Here is a 27,718-nt window from a genome sequence, read left to right as displayed (position 1 = left end):
CATTGACTATAGTGACTGGAAAGAAAATCCCATCATTCATCTTCAATTACCTCATCTGTCGAAACAACATCCCTAGCTCCATTATCAAATATAATGGAAGACCTTTTAAAAATAAATATGTTCAAGAGCTTTGTGAGTAATTCCATATCCAACATAGCTTTTCGACACCTTATTATTTGCAAGGGAATGATCAAGCAGAGGCCTCAAACAAAACAATTCTGAAAATCCTCAAGAAAACTGTGAATGATGCTCACAAAGATTGGCATGTGCAACTCAATCCTGTGCTTTAGGCCTCCAAACAAGTATCCGGACACCTACAAGAGCTACACCATACTCATTGGTGTATGGATTAGAATCTATTTTACCTTTTGAGGTAGAGATTTTATCACTTTGGGAATCCTTGAAAGGCCTCATTCCAAATTTGGAATATCAAGTCAATATTTTACAATAGCTAGAGTTGCTTGATGAACATCACCAACGTGCCTTTGATCATCTCAAAGCATATCAATAAAGAATGTGCAGATGCTATAATCACAAGGTTATCCCAAGGGCTTTCAAAATTAGTGATCTGGTCCTAAAAGGAAAAGCCAGAAATCAGCAAGATTGAGAAAATAAGATAAAATTTGAACCTAATTGGTTAGGACTCTTTGTCATCATTTTAGCCTACAGATCAGGAGTCTATCAGTTGTCAAATTTAGAAGGGGACATTCTCAATGAACCAATAAACAACATCCATCTGAAGAAGTTCTATACTTGAGTCATCCAAAGCACGAATCAAGCAAAACAAATTTAAAAAAAGAATCAAAAAATCGTCACTAGGGTGAAAACCTATCAAACAAGAACCTTATGATAAAAAATAAATATCAAAAAAATACAAAAAATGAAAAAGAAATCAAATATTTCAAAAAAAATAAGTGGTGAAAACCTGGCAACAAGTGCTATTTATGAGAGAACAACTCCTCTATCTATTGGTTCTCACATCATATCTTTGATCCATCTGATCTAAACCCATAGCCATTGCAGAACACTTATACATGCAACATTATCCTAGACATACTTAGCATTTTCACTGTCCTTGATTATCTGAATCAGTTATCCAACTCATATCCCACCATGGGTTGGTGATCAGTGTAAATATCCATAGTAGTTTCGATAGCGAGGGGCAAAATCCTGATCTCACTGGGGGCATTTCGCCTTGAAGGCTTTTGTGGCATCAGACCAAACACACAGCAACACAACAAAGATCAAGACAACCAACACTAACCACAACAACCCAAGAGGTTGAACATCAAGCACTGATTTGAGATAAACAAAAGGATCTATTTGCAAGATGTTTTATTTTGACAAGAATACTTTTCGGATAGCATGCATTCTTACATATATTTGTTGATCTTTTTGCTTATCATATCTCCTAAGTGACTCAAAGATGTCATATGACTACAAAATCAATGAAGGAATGTGATATTTTCTTTGTTTGTTGTTTGGGAGTGAAGTCTTCTACTATGCAAATTTGTCTAATGACGTGATCGAGTAACATATCATTGAAGATATTTCTGATTTGTATAAGACAAAGGTTAACTCTTGTCTATTTTACATAAGAAACACTCAGGTCATCTTGGTTCAATCATACCTTGACACTTGTGTCATGTTGCAATATAAAAATCCATGTAAGTTATACTCAAGTTGTTATGGTTCAATTATACAATGACGCTTATATCAACTTTCAACAAATCAAGGCCCAATGATGTAAACAAAGGAAACACTGGCACTTTGATCAAAACAGATGGCAACATCTCGAAATGAGAATGCATTAGTATTATTTCATTATCATTATCATCTTAATCTTGCATTCAGTTGCATATCATTTTAATCTTACATAAGTATTATTACATTATCATTGTTATCTTCAAAACGCATTAGGTTGCACATCATTATCATGTTAAAATTACATTTAGGTGTATTCACATTATCATTTAAAAAAAATGGCATTCGATTGCATTATAATTTTCAAATCACATTATACATCTTATTTTCAAGATACGTCTCTCCTCATCTTCATCTAGTCACATTCATCATTGCATCCCTCACATGTATATTTATCGCAACATCACGGAATATTTCTTCACTTTCATATCTTCATCATTAATCCAACTCTCAACTATCATGTCTTATATAGGATATATCTTTCCTGAAACTAGACGTTTTGATCAAGTCTTATATAGGATATATTGTTCCTGAAATGAGACGGTTTGATCATCTTTATCTTATACATGAGGTTTCATTCCTAAAACTAGACTTGATCTCAATCTTTTCAATTCTATCAATCCATTTCATCTGATCCATTCTATCATGTCTTATACAAGATGTATCTTTCCTGAAACTATATGTTTTGATCATGTCTTATACAAGATATATCATTCCTAAAACAAGACATTTTGATCATCTTTGTCTTATACAAGAGGTGTCATTCCTGAAACCAAACTTAATCTCAATCTTATCAATCCAATCAATCTAATCAATCTTGTCAAAGCCATGCATGTCATCAACTATGCACTCTTCTATCTTTCAAATAGATTTCTTCTTCTTTCGAGAGATCATTCATGCCTTTAGTGCATGAATGATCTCCCGAGGGGGCATTATCATATCAAATCTCCATATTAATCTCATATCGACACCAACTTCATATTGACTTTTTATATCAAATCAATTCTTCATATCTGGGGCATCATATCAAATCTCGACATCAACTCCATATCAGTGTATCATATTGAAATTATATCAGTCTCATATCAGCTTCATATCGACATAATCATATCAGTGTCATATAGAAATCAATTTTTCATATCCATAAAATCATATTGACAATTTTGGCGACAATATCATATAAAAAAATTTTTATGACAAATTGAGCATTTTCTTTGAATCAACATGTGGTCACACGTCAACTCAAAGAGGGGCAAAATGTACACACCTAAAAGTGGCACAACAATTAAGTGAATTTTATTTATTTAATTATCCCTATTCTTTTAAATAGCCTATTAATCAAATCAAATATTTGATTAATATTTTCCTTCTTCTATCTAGGCCATGTAATTAGATATCCCTCGCCCCTCTAGCCATTTTAATCAAATTCACATTTAATTAAAATAATACATTTATCCCCTTTCCCCTTTTAATAAAATCCACATTTAATTAAAATCCCCTTTGCAAATATATAAATCAAAGTTTATTTATAAATCCCCCCACTTGCAAAATTCAAAATTCACATTTAAATAAGTCAATATTTATTTAAATCTATCAAATGGAAGTTCCATCCAACAATTGAAATAAATCAATTTTATTTTAATTATAGCCTATTTCCCCTCACCCACTTGTAGAATCCTACATCTACCACTTGCCTCCTAATTATCCTTCTAGAAACTTCCTAATCCCATCCTAATCATGTCTAATCTCCTAATCATGTCCTTTCCCTAAATTTTAGGAGGTCACTTCTCAAGTTTGGAGGAAAGTCATGTAGATGCATTTAAGGTTATATTTCTTCAACAAGATTACTTGTTGAGTTCCCCCAAATTTGGAAGGACTCTTACAAATTTTTCCCCAATGTCTCTCAAACCATTAATGGTTAACTCAACCCTCCCCTCATGGTTAGAGTCTTTCTCTCTAACTTAACCCTCATTTAACCCAAGGGTCTTATCAAGAACTCATGGCTTTAACCTTAGTTATCCTTGCACAAGAGTTTACCCCTCAGGTAAAGGCTTTATCCATTGGTTATCCACCAACCCAACCACAACCTTACCTCCTAAGGTAACCTTCATGTCTACTCAGACATCTAATGCCTCTTGCATCTCCTTTCAAGCTCTCTTAAGGTGACATTTGTCAACTTGGGATTAAATTGAATCCCTCACATGGATTGATAACTTCCAATCCTAGCCCTTGTTGAGATTATTCAATCTAAACCCTCCATTGCCCTATGTTTCCTATAAATAGAGCTCTTATTCTTCATTCTCAATATCAAGTCTTTTGTGCATCTAATTTATAGTATCATTTCTGTTAAATTTTATGATCATATTAGGTGATTTAATAATTCACACAAATGCACAACTATTACCTTGGGCAAACCTTCCTCTTGAAGGTGAAAAACCCAACAATTAAATATGACTTTATTATTTCAAATGTGTCAAGAGATTTTTACAAAGAAATTTTCTTCACTCTTGAAGCTATATATATAATAATAGTTCAATATGAAGAATATCTAATCTGCATTAAGAAATATAAATTACTATTTTGATGCTCAACCTATTGTAGATAGTCTTCTATCTACCATACACTATCAATAAAATATTATATCAGTCTCTAATCTTCTATGCAATATCCACATAATGTCTGCTATTTGATATCCATGGACTATGTGATGTTCACGGATAGTGTGTTAAATGATAGCCATAGGCCAAGTGATCTCCATCGAGTACCTGTTGTGTGTAGTTTGGAGAAGGGTGCAAACCTTCATATGTACCCTGATCAAAAGAGAATTCAACTATCGCGACTCCTACAAAAGTCGGCTTCCATTATTACATTATAATTTTGCAGTCGTTAAGTTAATTGAACACTGATTCCATAATCATGACTCTTGGAGATTGATGAGATTTATATAACTCGTCATATTAATGAATGATTACATTTGTATTTATGCAAACCATGTTTTCTCTTTTAATCATTTTATATTCAATGATTTAATTTTTTAAAGGCCAATAGGCCAATTAAGCAAATCAGTAATTGTCATTGGTCTTGAAGGATATCGACCAAAGCTATTTCATCAACACTCCCTCTTAGATAGGGAGGAATCCTTCTTGATAACTGAGTCACATAGTGACATTCACCATGGCTACTCTTAGAGAGTAGATATGCACAAGTGAAAGATCATGACATCCACCATACCTACTCACAGAGGGTGGATCCACCATGCCTACTCGCAGAGGGTGGAACAAAGGATGGAACCTCAAACTTCTCTCACAGAGAAGAATGCATGACAAGGGTTGATACCTCAAAATTTTGTCACAGAGAATAATGCATGACAAGGGTTGATAGCTCAATCTTCTCTCATAGAGAAGAATGCACAACAAGGGATGATACCTCAAACTTCTCTCACAGAGAACAATGCTCAACAAGGGATGATACCTCAAACTTCTCTCACAGAGAAGAGTTCTCAATAAGGGCTGATACCTTAAACTTCTCTCACAAAGAAGAATGCATTATAATACATATCATGTAATCACTGATGCTGAGACTCCCTTTCAGCAAGATCTTCATTTTCCATAATTCCAAGCTTGTCTCGAAAATGCACAAATTTCACTTTCACAAGAGGCTTGGTGAAAATGTCGGTCGTTTGTTCCTCAGTATAAATGTATCTCAAATAAACAACATTCCTTTGTACCATATCTCTGATATAGTGGTACTAAATCTCTATATGCTTCGTTCTGTCATGAAATACTGGATTGACTGAAAGCTTTACACAGCTTTGATTATCACAATGTATGATGGTAGGCTCCAATGATTGACCAAACAATCTTGCAAGGAGCTTACGAAGAAAAAATTATTTGTGAGTTACTACACATGATGTAATGTATTATGCCTCTGCAGTGCTCGGAGATACTGAAGATTGCTTCCTGCTACTCCAGGAAATCATAGTAGATCCAGAACTGAACCAGCAACAAGAAGTTCTCTTCGGATCAGTAACACTCCCTGCCCAATCAGAATCAAAATATCCTTCAAGAATCAGTTCCATACTGGAAGAGTATTTCAAACCATATCCAATTGTGCCATGCACGTATCTTAAGATATGCTTGACTGCAACTAGATGTATATTTCTTAGTTCAATCATGAACTGACTAAGTGCACTCACTGCATAAAAAATATCTGGTTTAGTGTTAACTAGATACATTAGGGACCCAATAAATTTCCTATACATAGTAGGGTCCACAAGATCCAAACTAGTTGCAGTTTCCCTTAATTTCTTCAAGTTATTTTCCATGGGTGTGTACATGGATTTACAATTAACCATTCCAAATCTCTTCAATATGTCTATGGTGTATTTAACTTGACCTAGGATAATCCCGTTAAGCCTCTACCACACCTCCAACCCTAGAAAGAAGTGCATAAGTCATAAGTCCTTCATCTCAAATTTTGAAGTCAACTCCTTACATCTATTAATGAGATGATCTTCTCTGGTAATAAATAGATCATCAACATAAAGTACCAAGATCAACATATCACCATTGAATACTTTGAAGTAAAGGTTTGGATCAACATCATTTTTGTAGAAACCCAAACCCACTAAGTATCTATCAATTCTTTCATACCAAGCCCGAGGAGCCTGTTTAAGACCATATCGGGCTTTCTTCAATTTACACACATGATACTCTTTCCCATGAATCAAGAACCCCTTAGGCTGCTTGATGTAGAATTCTTCTTCAATCACACCATATAGAAAATAAGTCTTTACATCCATCTGATGCAACTTCCATCATTTAGTTGTTGCAATAGCAATGATGGTTCTAATGGAAGTATAATGAGAAACAGGGGCAAATATTTCTTCATAGTCTATTCCTTCTTTTTGAGAGAAACCACGCATCACAAATCTAGCTTTTTACTTTTCAATGCTGCCATCAGCTGCATGTTTTATCTTGAACAACCACTTGGAAGATACAACAAACTTCCCTTCTGGTCTAGGCACAATATCCCACACATTGCTCTTGAGAATGGATTGATACTCTTCATCCATTGCATCTTTCCAAACTTGTTGATTTGAGGCTTCTTCTACACTAGACAGTTCATATTCAATAAGATTACTCATTAATACAACATAACCAAAGAATATTTGTGGTCTTTTGCTTTGCCTGAATGTGCCTCTGGGAGCAACAAACTGTTCTGCTTTCTGCATAGTGTTTTGTGCCCAAACAGGTCTCTTTCATGACATAACAATATCCCTAGGCCCATCAGTGGGATCCAAGGGTTGAATTGGATCATTTCTTATATAAGGTTTTGTAGACTCCCTCCGAAGCTTAGGAGTGTGGTCAACATCCATGTCTTGAGGAGTCTCATCATCTATCTCCATGCATGAGCCTTTTGATTTTCTAAATGTAACATCTTCCTCAAATGTGACATCCTTGCTAACCTCTATTTGCTTTTGACTAGGAATGTAAACACGATAGGCTTTGTAGGATTCACTGTAGCCTACAAATATTCCTCTCTTGAGAGAAGGCTCTGACTTGGTTCTCTTGTCCTTCAGAACATGAACATACAAAGGACAACCAAATATTCTCAAGTGACTAATATTAGGCTTGATACCTGAGAAGGTTTCTTCAGGAGTCATATTTTGTAATATCGAATGAGCAAATCCATTTTGAGCATACACTGTTGTTCTAGAGGCTTCTGCCCATAGAAAAATCTGAAGGTCTTGATCATGAATCATAGCTTTTGCAGTTTTAACTATAGATTCATTCTTCCATTCAAAAACCCGATTTTGTTGAGTGTTGTAAGGAACACAAAACTCCCTCTTGATCCCTGCCTCAATACAAAAATCAGGAAAGCTACCCGAGGTGTATTCACTGCCATTATCAGACCTTAGAATTTTAATTTTCTTTCCAGTGATATTTTCTACAAAAGCTTTAAACTCTTGAAACCTACCTAGAACTTTATCAGACTCTTTAGACCTTAAGAAATAAATCCAAGTCTTCCTAGAGTAGTCATCTATAAAAGTTACATAATACAAACATCCACTTACGGATGAAATTGACATTAGACCACATAAATTTGAATGTACAAGATCTAGTATTTCTTCAAGGCTATTTTCACTGCTATGGAAAGGACTTTTAATATTTTTGCCCATAGCACAACCTTTACAAGTATCATCATTTACATGAATGAGTTTAGGAATACCTTTTACCATCTTCTCCAAAGATGGAAGAGCCTTGAAGTGAAGATGTCCAAGTCTTTTGTGCCATAGTTCACTGGAACTTGCAAAATCATGAATAAGTGCTTGAACTGGGAGAGTGGAGAGTTTGTATAAACTCTCATGTAAATTTCTGATCACACGAGCAGTCTTGATGCTGGAGTTCTCAGGCCAAGCAAGAACTCTTCCTTCAGAAAATAAAATTTGATATCCCTTATAATCCAAGGCTAAAATAGATACAAGGTTCCTCTTGATCCCTACTATGAACAATACATCACTTAGGTGTAGAGAAACTCCAAATTCAAGTTTTAGAGATGTAGCATCAACTCCTCTTACAACATAGAGAGCATCATCCCTAATAATGACTTGAATATGTGATTCATTTTCCACTAGTCCTGATGACTAGTGATATGTCGATAGGCTCCACTATCAATTAACCATGTATCACTATATGTAGGAACATTTCTTGATAATGCTCATATGAAAAGAAAACCATTTGAGTTATCTTCATTCTCCTTCTGAGATAAGAATTCATTGAGGTTTGCTCCTGTTTGATTAGGTCTAGTTAAACAATCCTTTGCAAAGTGACCAAACTTGTCACACCTAAAGCATTGTATGCAAGAGAGATCTTTCTTCCTCTTCCTAGAATCAGGTGCAAAATCTGATTTGAAACCTCTATTCCTTTTGAAGTTTCCCTTCTTCCAATACTTTCGTTTCTTGGTTGATTGAGTGGCAAGAACATGTGTATCTTCATTTTGAGAACTCTTGACGATTCCTCTGATAGTGAATCTTGATTCTTCTTGAATACAATCTGCATTGAGTCGATCAAACTTAGGTAATTTTTACCTTCCACTGATGCTTTGGATAAATGGCTCCCATGGATTAGGTAAACCATTCAAAGCTAGCATAACAAGATCTTTATCTATCACTTGATCGCCAATTGCGCATAGTTGATCTCTTAATTCTGAGATTTTCATGAAGTAGGTGATGAGTGAATCTCCTTTTCCCATATTCATTTGGTAGAGTTGTTGTCTCAAGGAAAGAACCTTACTTACATTGTCAACCTCATATAAACCCTCCAAGGTCTTGAACATATCTCTTGTAGTTGTCATCTTGGAGATGAGAGGCACCAGGTGATCCCTCATGAAGTCGATTAATATCTTCCTCGCCTTGATTGCATTCTTCTTAAATTGCAATTTCTCCCCATGATCTTAAGGTTTAGATAAGTCCTTCTCCTCTATGAATTGAATAAGATCTTTTTCTTTCAAGTGCAATAAGAACTCTAAACTTCCATGAGGTGAAGTTAGATGCACCTTCCAGCCTATCTTCAACTTTAAGACTGTTTACCATTTTCGAGACTTAGAAGTACTACTCAATGGAGGGAGAGGAGAGAATGCTTAGAAGTTATAGACAATCTGATCACGATCTACTTTCACCGTGGCTCTGAAACCATGTTAAATTTTATGATCAGATTAGGTGATTTAATAATTCACACAAATGCACAACCATTACCCTAGGAAAACCTTCCTCTTGAAGGTGAAAAAACCATCAATTAAATATGACTTTATTATCTCAAATGTGTCAAGATATTTTTACAAAGAAATTTTCTTCACTCTTGAAGCTATATATATATAATAATAGTTCAATATGGAGAATATCTGATCTGCATTAAGGAATAGAAATTCCTTTGTTGATGCTCAACCTGGTTTAGATAGTCTTCTATTTACCATACACTATCAACAAACTATTATATGAGTCTCCGATCTGCTATGCAATATACATATAATGTCTGCTATTCGATATCCATGGACCGTGTGATATTTAGGGACTGTGTGTTAAATTATATCCACGGGCTAAGTGATTTCCATTGATTATCTGTTGTGTGTAGTCTAGAGAAGGATGCAAACCTTCATATGTACCCTGATCGAATGAGTATTCAACCATCCCGACTCGTCCAAAAGTCAGCTTCCATTGTTATGTTATAATTTTGCATTCGTTAAGTTAATTGCACACCGATTCTTTAATCATGACTCCTGGAGATTGACGAGATTTATATAACTCGTCATATTAATGAATGATTACATTTGGATTTATGCAAATCATGTTTTCTCTTTTAATCATTTTATATTCAATGATTTAATTTTTCTAAGGCCAATAGGCCAATTAGGTAAATGAGTTATGTCGTTGGTCTTGAAGGATATCGACCAAAGCTATTTCATCAACACTCCCTCTTAGCTAGGGAGGAATCATTCTTGATAACTAAGTCACATAGTAACATTCACCATGGCTACTCTCATACAGTAAATATGCACAAGTTCAAGATCATGACATCCACCATACCTACTCGCAGAGGGTGGATCCATCATGTCTACTCACAGAGGGTGGAACGAGAGCTGGAACCTCAAGTTTCTCTCATAGAGAAGAATGCACGACAAGGGTTGATACCTCAAACTTTTTTCATAGAGAAGAATGCATGACAAGGGTTGATACCTCAAACTTCTCTCACAGAGAAGAATGCACAACAAGGGCTAATACCTCAAACTTCCCTCAGAGAGAAGAATGCTCAACAATGGTTGATACCTCAGACTTCTCTCATGGAAAAGAATGCTCACCAAGGGCTCATACCTCAAACTTCTCTCACAAAGAAGAATGCATTATAATACATATCAAGTAATCAATGATGTTAAGACTCCCTCCGAGCAAGAGATTCATTTTCCACAATTCTGAGCTTGTCTAAATAATGCACAAATTTCACTTTTGCAAGAGGCTTGGTGAAAATGTCGGTCGTCTATTCCTCAGTACAAATGTATCTCAACTGAACAACATTCCTTTGTACCATATCTCTGATATAGTGGTACTGAATCTCTACATACTTCATTCTATCATGAAATATACTGATTGACTGAAAGCTTTACACATCTTTGATTATCACAATGTATGATGGTAGGCTCAAATGATTGACCAAACAATCCTGCAAGGAGCTTATGAAGCCACATTACTTCATGAGTTACTACACATGCTCTAATGTGTTTTGCCTCTATAGTGCTCAGAGCTACTGAAGAGTGCTTCCTACTACACTAGGAAATCATAGCAGACCCCAAGCTGAAGCAACAACCAAAAGTGCTCTTTGGATTAGTAACACTCCCTGCCCAATCAGAATCAAAATATCCATCAAGAATCAGGTCCATACTGGAAGAGTATTTCAAGACATATCCAACTATGCCACACAAGTATCTAAGTCCATATTAAGTTCCATACTAAGTTCACTCACTGCATAACAAATATCTGGTCTAGTGTTAACTAGATACATTAGGGACCCAATCAATTGCATGTACATAGTAGGCTCCACAAGATCTGAACTAGCTGTAGTTTCCCTTAATTTCTTCAAGTTAGTTTCCATGGGTGTGGACATGGATTTACAACTAGTCATTCCAAATCTGTTCAATATTTTGATGGTGTATTTACCTTGATTTAGTGCAATCCCATTGGGCCTCTGCCAAACCTCCAACCCTAGAAAGAAGTGCATAAGTCCTAAGTCCTTCATCTCAAATTCTGAAGTCAACTACTTCTTACATCTATTAATGAGATGATCTTCTCCAATAATAAATATATCATCAACATAAAGTACCAAGATCAACATATCACTATTGAATACTTTGAAGTAAAGGTTTGGATCGATATCATTTTTGTAGAAACCCAAACCCACTAAGTATCTATCAATTCTTTCATACCAAGCCCGAGGAGCATGTTTAAGACCATATAGGGATTTATTCAATTTTCATACATGAGACTCTTTCCCATGAATCACAAACCCCTCAGGTTGCTCGATGTAGACTTCTTCTTCAATCACGCCATTGAGAAAAGAAGTCTTTACATTCATCTGATGCAACTTCCATCTTTAGCTATTGCAATAGAGATGATGGTTCTAATGGAAGTATAGTGAGCAACAGGGGCAAATTTTTCTTTGTAGTCTATTCCTTCTTGTTGAGAGAAATCACGAGCCACAAATGGAGCTTTGTACATTACAATGCCACCATCAGCTGCATGTTTTATCTTGAACAACCACTTGGAAGATACAACAAACTTCCCTTCTAGTCTAGGCACAATATCCCACACATTGTTCTTGAGAATGGATTGATACTCTCCATCCATTGCATTTTTCCAAACTTGTTGATTTGAGGCTTCTTCTACACTAGACGGTTCATATTCAATAAGAATTATACATTAATGCAACATAACCAGAGAATCTTTGTGGTCTTTTGCTTTCCCTGAATGTGCCTCTAGGAGTAGCAAATTGTTATGCTTCCTGCATAGTGTTTCATGCTCAAAGAGGTCTCTTTCGAGACACAACAATTTCCCTAGGCCCATCAGTGGGATCCAAGGGTTCAATTGGATCATTTCTTATATCAAGTTTTGTAGACTCCCTCTGAACCTCAGGAGTATGGTCAACATCCATGTCTTGAGGAGTCTCATCATCTATCTCCATGCCTGAGCATTTTGATTTTCTGAATGCAACATCTTCCTCAAATGTGACATCCCTACTAACCTCTATTTTATTTTGACCAGTATTGTAAACATGATAGGATTTGGAGGCTTCAGTGTAGCCTACAAATATTCCTCTTTTGCCAGAAGGTTCCAACTTCGTTCTCTTGTCCTTGGGAACATGAACATACACAGGACAACCAAATATTCTCAAGAGACTGATATCAGGCTTGATACCTGAGAAGGCTTCTTCAGGAGTCATATTTTGTAATATACGATGAGAGCATCTATTTTGAGCATACACTATTGTTCCAGAGGCTTCTGCCCATAGAAAAATATGAAGGTCTTGATCATGAATCATAGCTTTTGCAGCTTCAACTCTAGATCTATTCTTCCTTTCAGAAACCTCATTTTGTTAAAGGTTGTAAGGAACACAAAACTCCCTCTTCATCTCTGCCTCAATACAGAAATCATGAAAGTTACCCAAGGTGTATTCACCTCCATTAACAGACCTTAGAATTTTAATTTTCTTTCCAGTCATATTTTCTATAAAATCTTTAAACTCTTTAAGCCTACCTAGGACTTCATCGGACTCTTTAGACCTTAAGAAATAAATCCAAGTCTTCCTAGAGTAGTCATATATAAAAGTTACATAATAAAAACATCCACTTATGGATGGAATTGACATTGGACCACATACAGCTGAATGTACAAAAGCTTGTATTTCTTTAGACCTACTTTCACTACTATGGAAAGGACTTTTTATATTTTTACCCATAGCACAACCTTAACAAGTACCATTATTTACATGAATGAGTTTAGGAATACCTTTTACCATCTTCTCCAAAGATGGAAGATCCCTGAAGTGAAGGTGTCCAAGTCTTATGTGCCAGAGTTCACTGGAACTTGCAGAATAATGAATAAGTTCTTGAACTGGGATAGTGGAGAGTTTGTGTAAACTCTCATGTCGATTTCCAATCACACGAGCAGTCTTGATACTAGAGTTCTTAGGCCAAGCAAGAAATCTTCCTTTAGAAAATGCAATTTGATATCCCTTATCCTCGAAGGCTGAAATAGACACAAGGTTCCTCTTGATCCCTGGTACAAACAATACATCACTTAGGTGTAGAGAAATTCTAGATTCAAGTTTTAGAGATGTAGCACCAACTCCTCTTACAACATAGCAAGCATCATCCCCAATAATGACTTGAAGATGTGATTCCTTTTCCACTAGATTATAAATGTACTCCTGATGACTGGTGATATGTCGAGAGGCTCCACTATCAATTAACCATGTATCACTACCTGTAGGAACATTGCTTGATAATGCTCATATGAAAAGAAAACCAATTTGAATTATCTTCATTCTCCTTCTGAGATAAGACTTCGTTGAGGCTTGGTCCTTGATGATTAGGTCTTGTCAAACAATCCTTTGCAAAGTGACCAAACTTGTCATAGCTAAAGCACTGGATGCGAGAGAGATCTTTCTTCCTCTTCCTAGAATCAAGTGCAAAATCTGATTTGAAACCTCTATTATTTTTGAAGACGCCAACATATTTTAATAATTATTCTCTTTCTCATAATTTAAAACGCTATTTTAAAGAGCTTTATACAATATGTTACAAAGGAATCTTTAACATTTACTCATATTTACATCGACTATAAATATATCATGTGTTCAACATTACCTAAGTATGTCATAATTGTTTGGTCATTTGAAGGTTTCTAGTATGGTTGTTCTCATTGTCTGTCAAATCAAAATGACGAATTGGATTTCTTCTAAAAGAAAAGGGGAAAATTTTGGTCCATATTAAAAATAATCGAATAAATCACCTAAGGGTTAAAAAATATAATAATTTATATTTATGATAATGTTAATTGTAAAGTATATTTTGAATAACATATTAAAGGGTACAAAATGGAAAAAAGAAAAAATTGCATTTATTAGTAAAAAATATTTGTAACTTACCATTTTATTCTATTTCTCATTATTTTACATGTGTATATAAACCCCTTTACACAATTTTCAACCTTGGAAGGTATTCAAGTGAAAAAATATCATGTGTTAAACATTAACAATGTTATAATCGTTTGCATTTGGTTTCCAAAATTTTTCTTTAGTCATTTGATGTAAAATTAAATCAAAAAGAGGTTTTGAATTTATTCTAAGAGAAGAGTGAAAATTTTTGGTCAAAACAACGTGATAAAATCATTTGCAATAGGGATTAACTAAAATATAAGGAAACTTTTGTACTTTACACTACTAATGATATCCTATGATAGATGTAGAAGCAATTCAAATCCTATTTTAGATGACTTTAAGTAGCAAAAAGAAATTTAGCTAACAAAAGTTTGGATCCTTGATCTGTGATTGGGACATTATTTCCCTTATGTTATTTTAAACTTATGGAGTGTTTGCTCATGTTTTGAAATTTATGATTCTAATTAAAGAATTTTGAAAGGTAGTTTTCTGAATAATACTTATAAATTTAACATTGAGGTCATTCTATTTCTTACAAAAGATATAGAAGTAGCTTATTTATATTTAATTTTATTTTATATATATATATATGCTAAGAGATATCCTTCTCGAGTCACCTATTTACAAAATTTATGACATTATTGTGAACAATACACTTTGTTGATTGAGGCATTGAGGTGCATATGATATCTCAATTATTTTTTCTCTCATCACATTTGATTCTGATTTGACCTTCCCTCTACATCCCCTTATAATCCTCAAAACATCAACTAGGTTTGCTGCAAGATGATGTTTGGATGAAACATGTGATATTACACAAGTCGAATCTAAAATATATGAACCAAGGAAAATGGGTCTTAGAGGATTATTCAATGAGGATAGTTGGTCCCAAAACCATCTTATCTCATCAACACACTTCACATTTGGGAATGTAAGTTCCACTCATCCCGCAAATCCAATTGTCAATCCAAGTCTTCCTTCTAACCACATATCATAACATCTACTACTAGGGAGACAAAAATAACATCACACATATAATGAAATGACCATTGTAGTCTATGTATGACATCCCTACAACCTTCTAAAGTATTTGATCATTATATGCTTGTGCAAGTAGAAAATCATATTGAATTGATGAACACAAAGCATCCTAGACTGACTATCCATAACACTTCAATACTTGGGATATTGCATTGAAGTAAACCAAATCCTCTAAAACTTTTATGGATTAACCTTTAAGCCTTATTGAATGTTTTCTCAAATCCACATAGTCATATCTATTAATTTGGATAAATGCGAAGCATTTTGGTAAGATTTTGAGATAGTTTACTTTTTTTTAGTACAATCCAAAGAACAGTTGATCCTAAATTTTATTATAGGAAATGTTATGACATGAAAACTTGGAATTAACCTCATTGGTGATTGACAAGATTAACTCTAGAACCACAAGACCATATCTTGTAATTGAGAGGATTGTGGACCAAAATATCAAGGCTTTGTCTTAAAATAATATATTGTTTATGACTTAGATGACCTTTTCTCAATAATACAAGTGAAGACCAAAGATACACTTAAATTCACTTGACACATACATAAACTATCTGATATGATTGCACTCCTCAAGATATTAAAAGTGTCCAAAAGATGCAACCGATACTTACAACTTAGCTTCTAGACCACATTATGTCTTGGGCATCTAAACTGCTTCTCAATCATGTTGAGCCATGTCTTCATTGTGTTAAACCATCTCTCTCAATCATGCTAGTGTGAAACCATTTGTCAGCTTCGTCAACCACATCAATCCATCTCTATACAAATATGATAGGTTGACATCAATAAAAACATATTGCACATATTTCAACACACTTCTTATACCTTTATCCTTTTATCTCTCAATTTTCTCCTCTCACACTATATCCTTCTTTCTATATCTATTTATCCATTTCCCTCTTTCTCTCTCCTTCGACATCTACCTTTCCATATAAGTATCTCTCACACCCAATCTATCTTTCCCAAGTTATATCTATCTCTTGATGCTTTCACTCTATCTATATTTGACCCTTCTTTTAACCATATCTCTCCCTCTCTCTCGTTGTCACTCCCTCTTTCTAGATCTCTCTACTTCTTTAATGTCCTCTCTCTATTTCTCTCCCTCCCTCTCCCTCTATAAGTATGTATGTATGTATGTATGTATGTATGTATTTATATATATGTATGTATGTGTCTGTATATATATGTATATATGTATGTATTTATGTATATATATGTACATACAAACATATGTATGTATCTATATGTATATATGTATATATATGTATATATATATATATACATACATATGTATGTATGTATATATGTATATATATACATACATATGTTTGTACATACATATAGATACATATATGCATATACATATATACATATATATACATATATACGTATATACATGTATATGTATATAGGTATATATGTATATGTATACATGTATGTGTGTGTATGCATACATATATGTATACATATACATATATACATGTATATATATACACATTATATATATACATATACATACATATATGTATATGTATATGTATATGCATATATATGCATGTATATGTATGTATATATATATATATATAAACATACATATATACATACATAGATATACATACATACATACATACATACATACATACATATATATATATATATATATATATATATATACATGCATATACATACACTACACACACACACACACACACACACACACACACACACACACACACACACATATATCCACCTCTTTCCATATATATCTCTTTCACTCATATAAACACACAGTCTCTCTCTTTTTTTATCTTTCTTATATATCTATCTTTCTATCTATCTCTCTGCTTCCGTATTACTTACCTTTATCACAACCTTTCTCTCCAACTCTTTCCCAAACTATATGTCTATTTTCTAATCTCTTCCCCTCTCTATATCTCATTATCTCTACCTGTGTTAGTTGTATTCAATCCCCCCCCCCTCACCCCAACCCCTCACCCCTCTCTCTCTCTCTCTCTCTCTCTCTCTCTATATATATATATATATATATATCCTTAATCATCTCTATCTTGCTATATCTCCCTCTATATTCCATCTTTTCTATCTCTATATATGTCTCTCTTATTTCTACATGTATCTTTCTCTACCATTATCTACCTATCTCTCTATCTCTTTACCTACCTTTCTATCTCTCTATCTCTCTCTCTCTACACATATTAATCTTTCTCTCCATCGTTACCCACACTATATATCCTCCTCTACCTATCCCTCTCCACATCTCTCCCTCCCTCTCCTCATCTCTGTGCATAACTAGCTCCCTCACTTCCTCCCTATCCCCTATCTATTTCTCTATGCCTACCCCTCTCATTTTCTCATTTCATATATCTCTATCTCTCCCCCTTTCTCTCTCCCTCTCTCTATCTATATTAATCTATCTCTATTTCACTAAATTTATCTATATTTTTCTCTTTCTCCTTCTCCTCCTCTCTATATATATCCTTCTATCTCTATCACTCTATCTCACTATCTATTATATCTCTTTATCTCCCCCTTTCCATTTTCTTCTATATGCTTCTATCTCTTTATCACTTTTTGTCTCAAACTCTCCCTTTACCCCTCTTTACCTCTCTATTTATTTGTCTCCCTCTTTCTCTCTTGATCTTTCATCATCTATACCTTTATCTGTCTCTCTCCCAATGTATCTCTAGACATGTCTCCCTCTTTTGATCCATTCATCTATATTCCTCTTTCCAGACCTCCATATTTATGTCTCTCTCTCTCTCTCTCTCTCCATATCTCTTCTTCCATCTATCCTTCTATCCCACTATCTTGTTATCTCTCTCTACTCCTATATCTCTCCATCTCTCTACATATTTCATTATATCAATTCCTATTTCTATCTTTATTCATACATCCCTCACACACTCTCCCTCTCTATATGTTTATATCTTCCATCTCTATTTATCCCTCTCCTATCTCTCTTTGTCTCCCCCTCTCCTTTTCTCCATATCCCTCTCATTCTCCATCTCTATCTCCATCTTTATCTTTACCTCCTTATCCTCTATTCCTCACTCTTCCCCCTCTATCTATCCCTCTCTCCCTATCATAAGCATAACATAATAGCATGTTTTGTAATGGAGTCCAATTATCTAACTAATTTAGCGGTTTTCTTAAGTTACTTTTGGATCCATGTAAGTGGATGCATTATTGATTTGAAGCTATCTCTTCTCCATTGAAACATTTGTTGTACAAAAAAAATATTTACTAAAGTGTCTTGTAATTGACCTCATGTATTGCATAAATATATGCTAAAAATAGACAACTTTATTTCCTTGTTAACCTTTTACACCTCTTTGGTGTACCCCTTGCACACCAAGGTGCGGTTTCTAGTTAATATTATGTAAATATATTAAAAAACACAATTAAATTTCTAATTGTTTAGAATAATAATTAAAATAATATTATTTTATTTTATTTAAATAATTCAATAGGCAAATAGTGAACCATAATTATATTTATAAACTAGCTGAAAAGCATATTGTACGACTGGAAATCCACATGGGTTTGAATTCTTCTATTAGATTTCACATCAAACGCGTGAACTTGCTTCCCAGAAAATTCTGGAAAACTATCAGTAGATCAAAAGAGACTAAGAAAAATCCACTATCTCCATTGTTTATCAGAGCCAAAAATATAGGAGGGAATAACTGAGAAAAGCAAATATTATGGATTCAATTAGGGTCTTGAGCAGCAAAATTTTGTTATTAGAGAAGAATGCTCAAGTAGGTAGCTATAGATTTATTTCCGCCAATTTACCTGTGCAAGTCTTAGGGATTGATAAATCATACCAGACTCGTTTTTTTTCTCTCCCTTCATTGCGCACTAGTTCTTCTTTCATGGCATTGCGGAGAGGGGTTTCGAGATCTAGGAAAGTCGCTGGAAAATCTACGTCCATAAATAGAAGTGCTGAAACTGAAAGTGTCACAGTAGAGCGCATTAAGGAATATGAGATTAATGGTGAAGTAGTACTGCAGAAGGTTGCTTTTCTCAACCTTACAGACTACTCTGCAACACTGGCTGACGAAGCTTCTGAGTTGATGGGGAAAAAAGTTTCTCTTCAGCTCGTGAGCAGCGATCAAATTGATCCGGGTATTCTGTTTTTTTACAAAACTGCTTTTAAAATCAATGGTTAAAATTTCTATGGAAAGGGCTTCTCTAATTTAGATTCCTCCCCTGAATCCAATACTAATTTGCTGTTCTGATAAATCAACATAGATATTCACAACTTGTATCCAAATTAGAGTTTATGATTTGTATTATTTGCAGGGTATAAACACTCAATGTAAGTTAAAATATTGATTATTGATGGTTATGTGTAGAAACGGGATTGGGAAAAACTGTTGGGCAGCCTTCGTATCTAAAGTGGAATCCATGGGACGGACCCGTTTCGAGGGAGACACGCTACACAGTCGACTTTAAGTGGAACTCTGCGCTTGGTTTTCCGGGTGCATTTGTCATAAAAAATATGCACAGCCGAGAGTTCTTTCTGATATCGCTCACCATATCCATTCCTGATCAGAGGAAAGTTCGTTTTCAATGTAATTCATGGATAACCCCTTCTCCGCTCAACCCTAATGACCGTGTTTTCTTCGCCAATAAGGTGTGCCATACATTTCATATTATAAGCAAATCTTGATCGATATCTAACATGGGTAATTAATGGGCAAAGGAATGACATAAATGTATATTATCAGAGCTTTCTTCCGGAGGAAACCCCAGTGGGTTTGAGGAAGTTCAGGGAGTTAGATTTGATATCCCTCCGAGGAGACGGAACGGGAGAAAGGAAGGTGTCTGATCTGATATACGATTATGACGTCTACAACGATATTGGGCAGCCAGAGAAAGATCTAGAGCTACGGAGGGAAGTGCTGGGTGGATCGCAGGAATTCCCTTATCCCAGGAGATGTAGAACTGGTCGTCCACGCGCGGAAACCGGTATACATGTTCAGTACTTTATTAGTACAATGTGCTTATAAATCTGTTTAGAATGGAATGGTAATAAAATTTTTCATTAAATAATCTTTTGCAGCCCCAGAATTCGAGACCCGAACAAGCTCCATCTTTGTACCGCCGGACGAAAGGTTTCCTTACACAGACTTTTCTGACTTTGGGGCTCACATAATCACGGCAGTTTCTAACGCGATAATTCCCACTCTCTCTAATCTCTTCGACTACGCCTTCGAATCATTCGAGGGAGTCAGTGAGCTTTACAAACGGGGATTGAAAAGCGCCTATAACTGTCGCTGGAAACTCCGTCAAGTTAATAACCCACTCCACTTTATCCAGGGACTCGTCGACGATCTGACGGAAAGCCTTGAGCTCATAAATTTCAGCCGTCCACAAATTGTCGAAGGTAAAGTTAACATACGTGCATTAGTTGTAATTTAGATTAAATAATCTAACCCTAAAGAAATGGAATTGGAGTGATGGTGTGTGCTGCAGTTGATGAGCTTGCATGGAGAACCGACGAGGAGTTTGCACGCCAAACACTTGCAGGCGTGAATCCACTGGTGATTCAGTGCCTAGAGGTAACCCTAACTCTCAAACTCCAAAACTCTTCCCTTTCACCGTTCTTGATGGACTGAAATAGCATCATATGCTGTTTTCCAACAGAAATTTCCTCCCTCCAGTAGCTTAGATGAAAAGGTGTACGGCCCACAGAAGAGTTTCATAGCAGCCCAACACATAGAACACAACCTTGAAGGCCTTTCTGTGGATCAAGTAATTTCTGTCCTCAAAAAAATAATCTTGTTTTATCGGCGTTATAAAAGTATAATGAAATTTGATGTAAAAATTACAGGCCACTGCATTGAAAAGGTTGTTTATTGTGGACTACTATCATGCTTATATGCCCTACATCGAACGCATCAATAAGCTTTCGGAAGATGTGAAAGCATATGCAAGCCGCACGGTTTTTTTTCTCACCAAGGAAGGAACATTAAAGCCAGTCGCCATAGAGCTGTGTTTGCCACCAATTGATGAGAAAGCAGCCCTAAGAAAAGTTTTTACACCAGGCGAATATGGGACAGAAGAAGGAGCAGTTTGGCAGCTGGCCAAAGCCCATGCTAGAGTCAATGGTGCAGCTTACCATCAGGTCATCAGCCACTGGTATGCTCTATTGCTATTTCTCACCCACAATCTTTCATTAAGCATCTTAACGACTATTTGGATTTTAGTTAAATCACCCAGGATTAATATCACTCATACTGATGGTAGAGGCATAACATTGGCTAACCAGCTACGAACTTAGGAAAACTTTTGTTTTGTAACTTACTGCAGGCTAAGAACTCATTGTGTCACAGAACCTTTCATTATAGCTACCCACAGACAACTAAGTAAAATGCACCCAGTATACAAATTATTGATACCCCATTTCCTCGATACCATGGACATCAATCAGGCTGCTCGCCAGAGCTTGATAAATGCATCGGGTATTATTGAACAAGGCTTTACCCCTGGCAGATATTGTATGGAACTGTCATCTAAAGCCTACAAACAGTGGAAATTCAATGAGCAAGGATTAGAAGCTGACCTAATTAAAAGGTAAGTGATACACCAATTTCATTGTTCACTTCAAGTTTTAGCTTGACCCAATTTAACTTAAAGGCCTGATTAATTTGAATCTTTCATTTAACATGTACCGTGCAGGGGAATGGCAGTCCGGGATCCAAACGCACCGAATGGTTTGAAGCTTGTGATCGAGGACTATCCATATGCTGTAGACGGCATTGAAATATGGTTTGCCATAAAGCAATGGGTTTCAGATTACTTGTCCCTGTACTACAAGGATGATATCACAGTAAAAGAGGATAAGGAATTGCAGGCTTGGTGGAAGGAAATAGTAAATGTGGGGCATGGAGACCTCAAGGACGATCCCAGTAGATGGTACAAGATGGAATCTTTGAATGAAGCAGTCCAAATAGTGGCAACTATCATTTGGACTGCATCTGCTCACCATGCTGCTGTAAACTTTGGGCAATACTCCTATGGAGGTTACATGCCCAATTTGCCCACCATGAGCAGGCGCTTGGTTCCAGAGAAAGGAACTCCTGAATATGATGAACTCCTTAAGGACCCAGATGCATTTTTCCTCAAGACTGTGTCTACTCCAACGCAGGCAACCATCATCATGGCTGTTTTGGAAATTTTGTCAAAGCATTCTAAACATGAGGTATACGTGGGACAGTTGCAGGGGTCTACTATGGACAGAGTAGATGACCCACGTGTGGAAGAAGCGTTCGCGAGGTTTTCAGCAAACATGACAAAGATTGAGAGGAATATAATCGACAGAAATAATAACTGTGAAGTTTATAAGAACAGGGTTGGACCTGCAAAAGTTCCTTATACTTTACTTTACCCTGACACTACTGATTTATCGAAATCAGGTGGTCTTACAGGCCGGGGAGTGCCCAATAGTATTTCTATCTAACAGAATGAAAACATCTAATAATTTATAACCCGTCATTTGACCATTTACCATTCTCCTTAAAATTGCAGATCGTGCTCAAAATTGTCAAGTGACATGGCCATATAATGAATACCGTTCCTATGGGTGCTTACAATGGAATCAGAGAATGCATATTTTCTGGTAGAGTAGAGTAGAGTTGAGCTTGGATACTACGAAGATAATCCGTACTTCCATTTCTGTCTGTTTCACTTTTCGCTATTCTATTTTCGAGTTTGTGCCTTGCAATATTTGCAAAGTAAAACTATGTGAAATTCAGATTTATGTAGTTTCACCATAGTAATTAATACTCTAAAATGTAGAGGGAAATAATTTTCTACTTGATTGCATTTCAATAGTTATAATAAAATTTGTTGATTTAATGTTTAATATTTTTGATAAAGGGAAATAATTTTCTAGTTGATTGCATTTCAATATTTATAATAAAATTTGTTGATTTAATGTTTTAGAATAAAAAGATATATTAATTTTAGGTGATCAAAATTGAAAAATTATACGTAATGATCATTTAATTTTTTTAAATTAAAGTAATTATTAACTTTTACCCAATTCCTAAAAAAAAGGGAAAGAGATTAAATTACATAAACTAAATAAAATTCTTAAATGCATCTTAATGACGAGTTATCTTTTATACACATGAAGGCAAGTTTCTTTGTGGGGTATTATATTAATATTTTTGAAACTTAAATTCATGGTAATTTACATTAACAACCTCAAAGTTCTACAATTACAGCTTTCGAAAAATACACATTGATGATTTATGTTAGAAAGACAACAATAGTGTGGGTATTTTCCTAATGTATCTAGATGATTTAAACTATAACATCCAATTCAGGCTCAACTTTGAGTGGAAAAATAATATGGTCGGATATGAATCCTTGGTATTTGGCATAAATATGGCATCTAGGTATATATTCTAGTGTTTGATGTTTCACGATGACTCATAACTAATTGTATTATAGTTTACAACTATGCTGCTAATGTAAATAAAATAAGAATATATAAGAATATTTTCTGGATTACAATTGATATGTTTACTTTCTTTGAACAATAAATAGGTGGATGTAAAGGATAATTTAATAGTTAACATCTATTTTAATATTGGTCCCAAATTTTGATACTTCATCAACATTGTGATTGCATGTCGATAATGCTAAAATTATTCCTCTTGAAATCTGAACTTAGAAAGCTTTTCTCCATGACTAAAAGATTTATGGGCTCTTATATTGGTATATCATTTTGAAATTCACTCGCTGATTGGAAAACTATACTAAATTTTCAGATATGAAAGATGACCTCTTTTAAAATTAGATTATATAGCTAAAGATAAATCCTCTTCCAAGACATCTTGTTTATTTAGAGTGCACATTTGATAATGATGATTGTTACAAAACAAGAAGAAATAGTATCAATAAAAAGACATCGAAGTTGTAGACCTAGGAATGAATACAAACATTAGAGTGATGTATGTTAATAAGTCATTGAAATATATAAAGAAGGAAATTTGGGATCCATTTTTTTAAAATGTAATGATTTTTTTTTTGGGTTTTCAAATGAGCTTATAGTATACATAGAACATTTTGTTGAACCCAAGGTAGGATTGATAGGGGGGATGAATCAATCTAAACCAAAATTAATGTAGTAACTTACAACACTTAAACAACAACATAAATATATCAACACCAAAATTTTATACGTGAAAAACCCAAAACAAGGAAAAACCATGGTGGGCGCCTACCCACAAAATTTATCTACTATATATATCAAATTACAATGAAAGAGCTGACTACTCCAAACTTGTAGACCAAGGATAACTGATCTTGGGGCAAGATACAAAAGTGACATGAAAAGATGATGCTAACTACAACAGGGAAAGACACAACAAAATGATTTGAAAATACGGGTCTCCTAATCATGAAGATGTCCTTGAACTCTATATTAAGTGACCAACATCAACACACACAAATCAGACGTCATATGTCAACACACTATCTTATAATCATATGATAGTCTCAAATAAATTGCATATCATTCAAACACAATTCTTCTTCACTGCTCTTCACTAAACTTGGTGGACTATCTCTACCTCTTTGCCATGCTTACACACAATTGAGTTAGATACATTCTTTATATACAGGAGAGATCATCAAAACCTAAGCCAAGTCACCTTGAAACAAAATATACCTTCTAGATAAAAAACACACATGTTGAGCCACTCTAGAAGAAAGAAGGGACCAAAACACATCTTCCTAAGCTCAATCCATTGATCTGCCTAAACTAGAACATAAACCACATCATTCCAACACATAAAATATCCAAATAAATAATTGATGGGGCAAAACATATTCTCCAATGCAAATTACTCTTATCGGGATCTCCACATGCTACAGTGAGACCCATAACACATCGAAGTACCTTCCACAAATCATATCCAGACCAAAAAGTAATATTAACACAAAATGACACAACCAACAATGAGAATATACCATAACATCTAGAGAAGACAAAGATATTTCCAAATCAACAAAAATAGAATATCCACTTTGCCAAAAACATAACCAAAGAAGATAACAACACCAAGAAATATAAACAACACTTCCTAAACCTGGACACTTCCCAAATGACCAATAGAATAACTGCAACACCAATACAACAACATATTTATGCATTAGAAGAATTTTTGAGCTAATAATTATCTATAACAACAAGTTTGGCATCAATGATAACGACAACAACACATACTCCCAACAACTTCCCCCTTTGGCATTGATGGAAACACTTGACCATTCTAAACACTCGACCAATTTGCAAAACAAATTTTTTTTTCTCTCCCCCTTTTTCATCGAAGACAAATGCCACAACACCAACACATAGTTCATTGCTCCTCCTAAGAGAAACCACAACATCAATCCAGGAAAATAAATAGTCATGAAATCTCTCCATAGAAAGATACACCCTCATAATGCACCTAGTCAGACGAAGGAGGGGCAATAACCCCAAGATTCTCCTGAATAAACTCAAATGTTTCCTTTCCCAATTCCTTAGTGAAAATATTTGTAACCTATTCTTTTGTAGAAATACATTCCAACTGAACTTTCTTCTCACAAACCTTCTCCCTTAAGTATTGATATTTGATTTAAATGTGTTTTGTTCTTGAATGCATAACAAGATTTTTTGAAACATTTATTGCAATTGTAGTGTCACACATAATATGAATTTCCTCATCATATGTTACTTTGATATTTTTAAGAGTCAGTCTCATCAATATTTCATGAGTACAACAAAATGTTGCTACAATATACTCTTCTTCAATAGGGGATGAAGAAATTCACTTCTATTTCTTACTAAACTAGGAGGCCAATCTATCTCCTAAAAGGAAAGCACCACCATTAGTACTCTTCCAGGTATCAATTCTTATAAGACAATTTGCATCAGTATAAGATTTCAACATAAAATATCCACCCTTTTGCAGCAAAGTGCAAAATCTATAGAATGTTTCAAATATCAAAAAATTCTTTTCACAACATGCTCATGTGTCACCTTCAGATTAGCTTGAAATCTACCCACCAAATAAACATAATGCATGAAATTTGGTCTAGATGCGCTATCAAATAGAATAGTAAAGGTGAGAACAATTTCTTACCTCTTCAAACTCTATGTGAAGCTAGATTCCATCATTGTAGTGAAAATTTATAAAGTTAATGATAAATGACATTAAGTTTTTTCATATATCTCTTCTTCTATGTTGGAGAGTTCTATCCAAACTCATAACTTAGAATTTTCAAATAGAATGGAGGTCCTAATCCTTCCTTCAATGAACCATTCATCTAGATAGTTTATGATTAAGTGAACTATGGAAGATGAACATCAATAAGGAATTTTTCTAAGAGTTTGTACCTATTATCTACTCTTAGCTCTATATTTTTTAATATATAATTGTCAAAGAAATATTTAATAAAAAATTATATCAAATGGCTAGAAAAATATGAGAAATGTAGATCCCAAATTTAATTACAGGTAGATATTACAATGAACAATTAATGTTGAAATGGTGGAAAGGAAGACTATCAATATGATTACTCCTTACAACGTACAAAAATAAAAAGCCAAGAAGGGCACATGGAAACACCATGAAAACTATGGGCATAAATCTATATGATATTATAGAGAGGAAACTGGTACATGAAACCACTAATTGCATCAATTATTTTGTAGGTATTTATTGCACAGGGAGATTACACTACATGGTACAAAGTATGTGATGGCTATTAGATGTGACATCGGGAAATTTACTTTTAGGTAATGCATGCCATTTTTAGTATCTAATCTGACGTGAACACTACATATATCAGATTACAATGAAGTAGATCACTACTCCAAACTTGTAGACCAAGGATAACTGCTCTTGGGGCAAGACACAAAAGTGACTTGCAAAGTTGATGCTAACGACAATAGGGAAAGATACAACAAATTGATTTAAAAATAAGGGTCTCCTAATCATGAAGATGTCCTTGAACTTGCATTAAGTGACTAACATCAACACACACAAATGAGACCTCATTTTTCAACACACTATCTTATAATCCTATGATAGTCTCAAACAAATAGTATATCATTCAAACACAACTCTTCTTCTCTTCTCTTCACTGAATTTGGTGGACTATATCCACATAAAAGTCTTTGCCATGCTTACACACAACTCAATCAGATACATTCTTTATATACAAGAGAGATC

The 27,718-nt window shown here is 34.7% G+C and overlaps 1 protein-coding gene across 1 annotated transcript; it reads left to right on the top strand.

The window, feature by feature from the left end:
- Nucleotides 1-19,013: 19,013 nt before the first annotated feature.
- Nucleotides 19,014-23,302, top strand: LOC131050771 (linoleate 9S-lipoxygenase). The gene is made up of 9 exons (XM_057985029.2): nt 19,014-19,607; nt 19,838-20,118; nt 20,213-20,453; nt 20,548-20,871; nt 20,961-21,046; nt 21,132-21,239; nt 21,319-21,626; nt 21,798-22,061; nt 22,167-23,302. Exons 1-9 carry the CDS (start codon nt 19,184-19,186, stop codon nt 22,945-22,947), a joined length of 2,817 nt encoding a protein of 938 aa, XP_057841012.2. The 5' UTR covers nt 19,014-19,183; the 3' UTR covers nt 22,948-23,302.
- Nucleotides 23,303-27,718: the final 4,416 nt, after the last annotated feature.

This window comes from Cryptomeria japonica, chromosome 1, assembly GCF_030272615.1.
Source record: "Cryptomeria japonica chromosome 1, Sugi_1.0, whole genome shotgun sequence".
In the NCBI taxonomy this organism is placed as follows: domain Eukaryota; kingdom Viridiplantae; phylum Streptophyta; class Pinopsida; order Cupressales; family Cupressaceae; genus Cryptomeria; species Cryptomeria japonica.
Note: the sequence above shows the minus strand (reverse complement) of the source record. Positions and strands in the feature narration are given on the sequence as shown.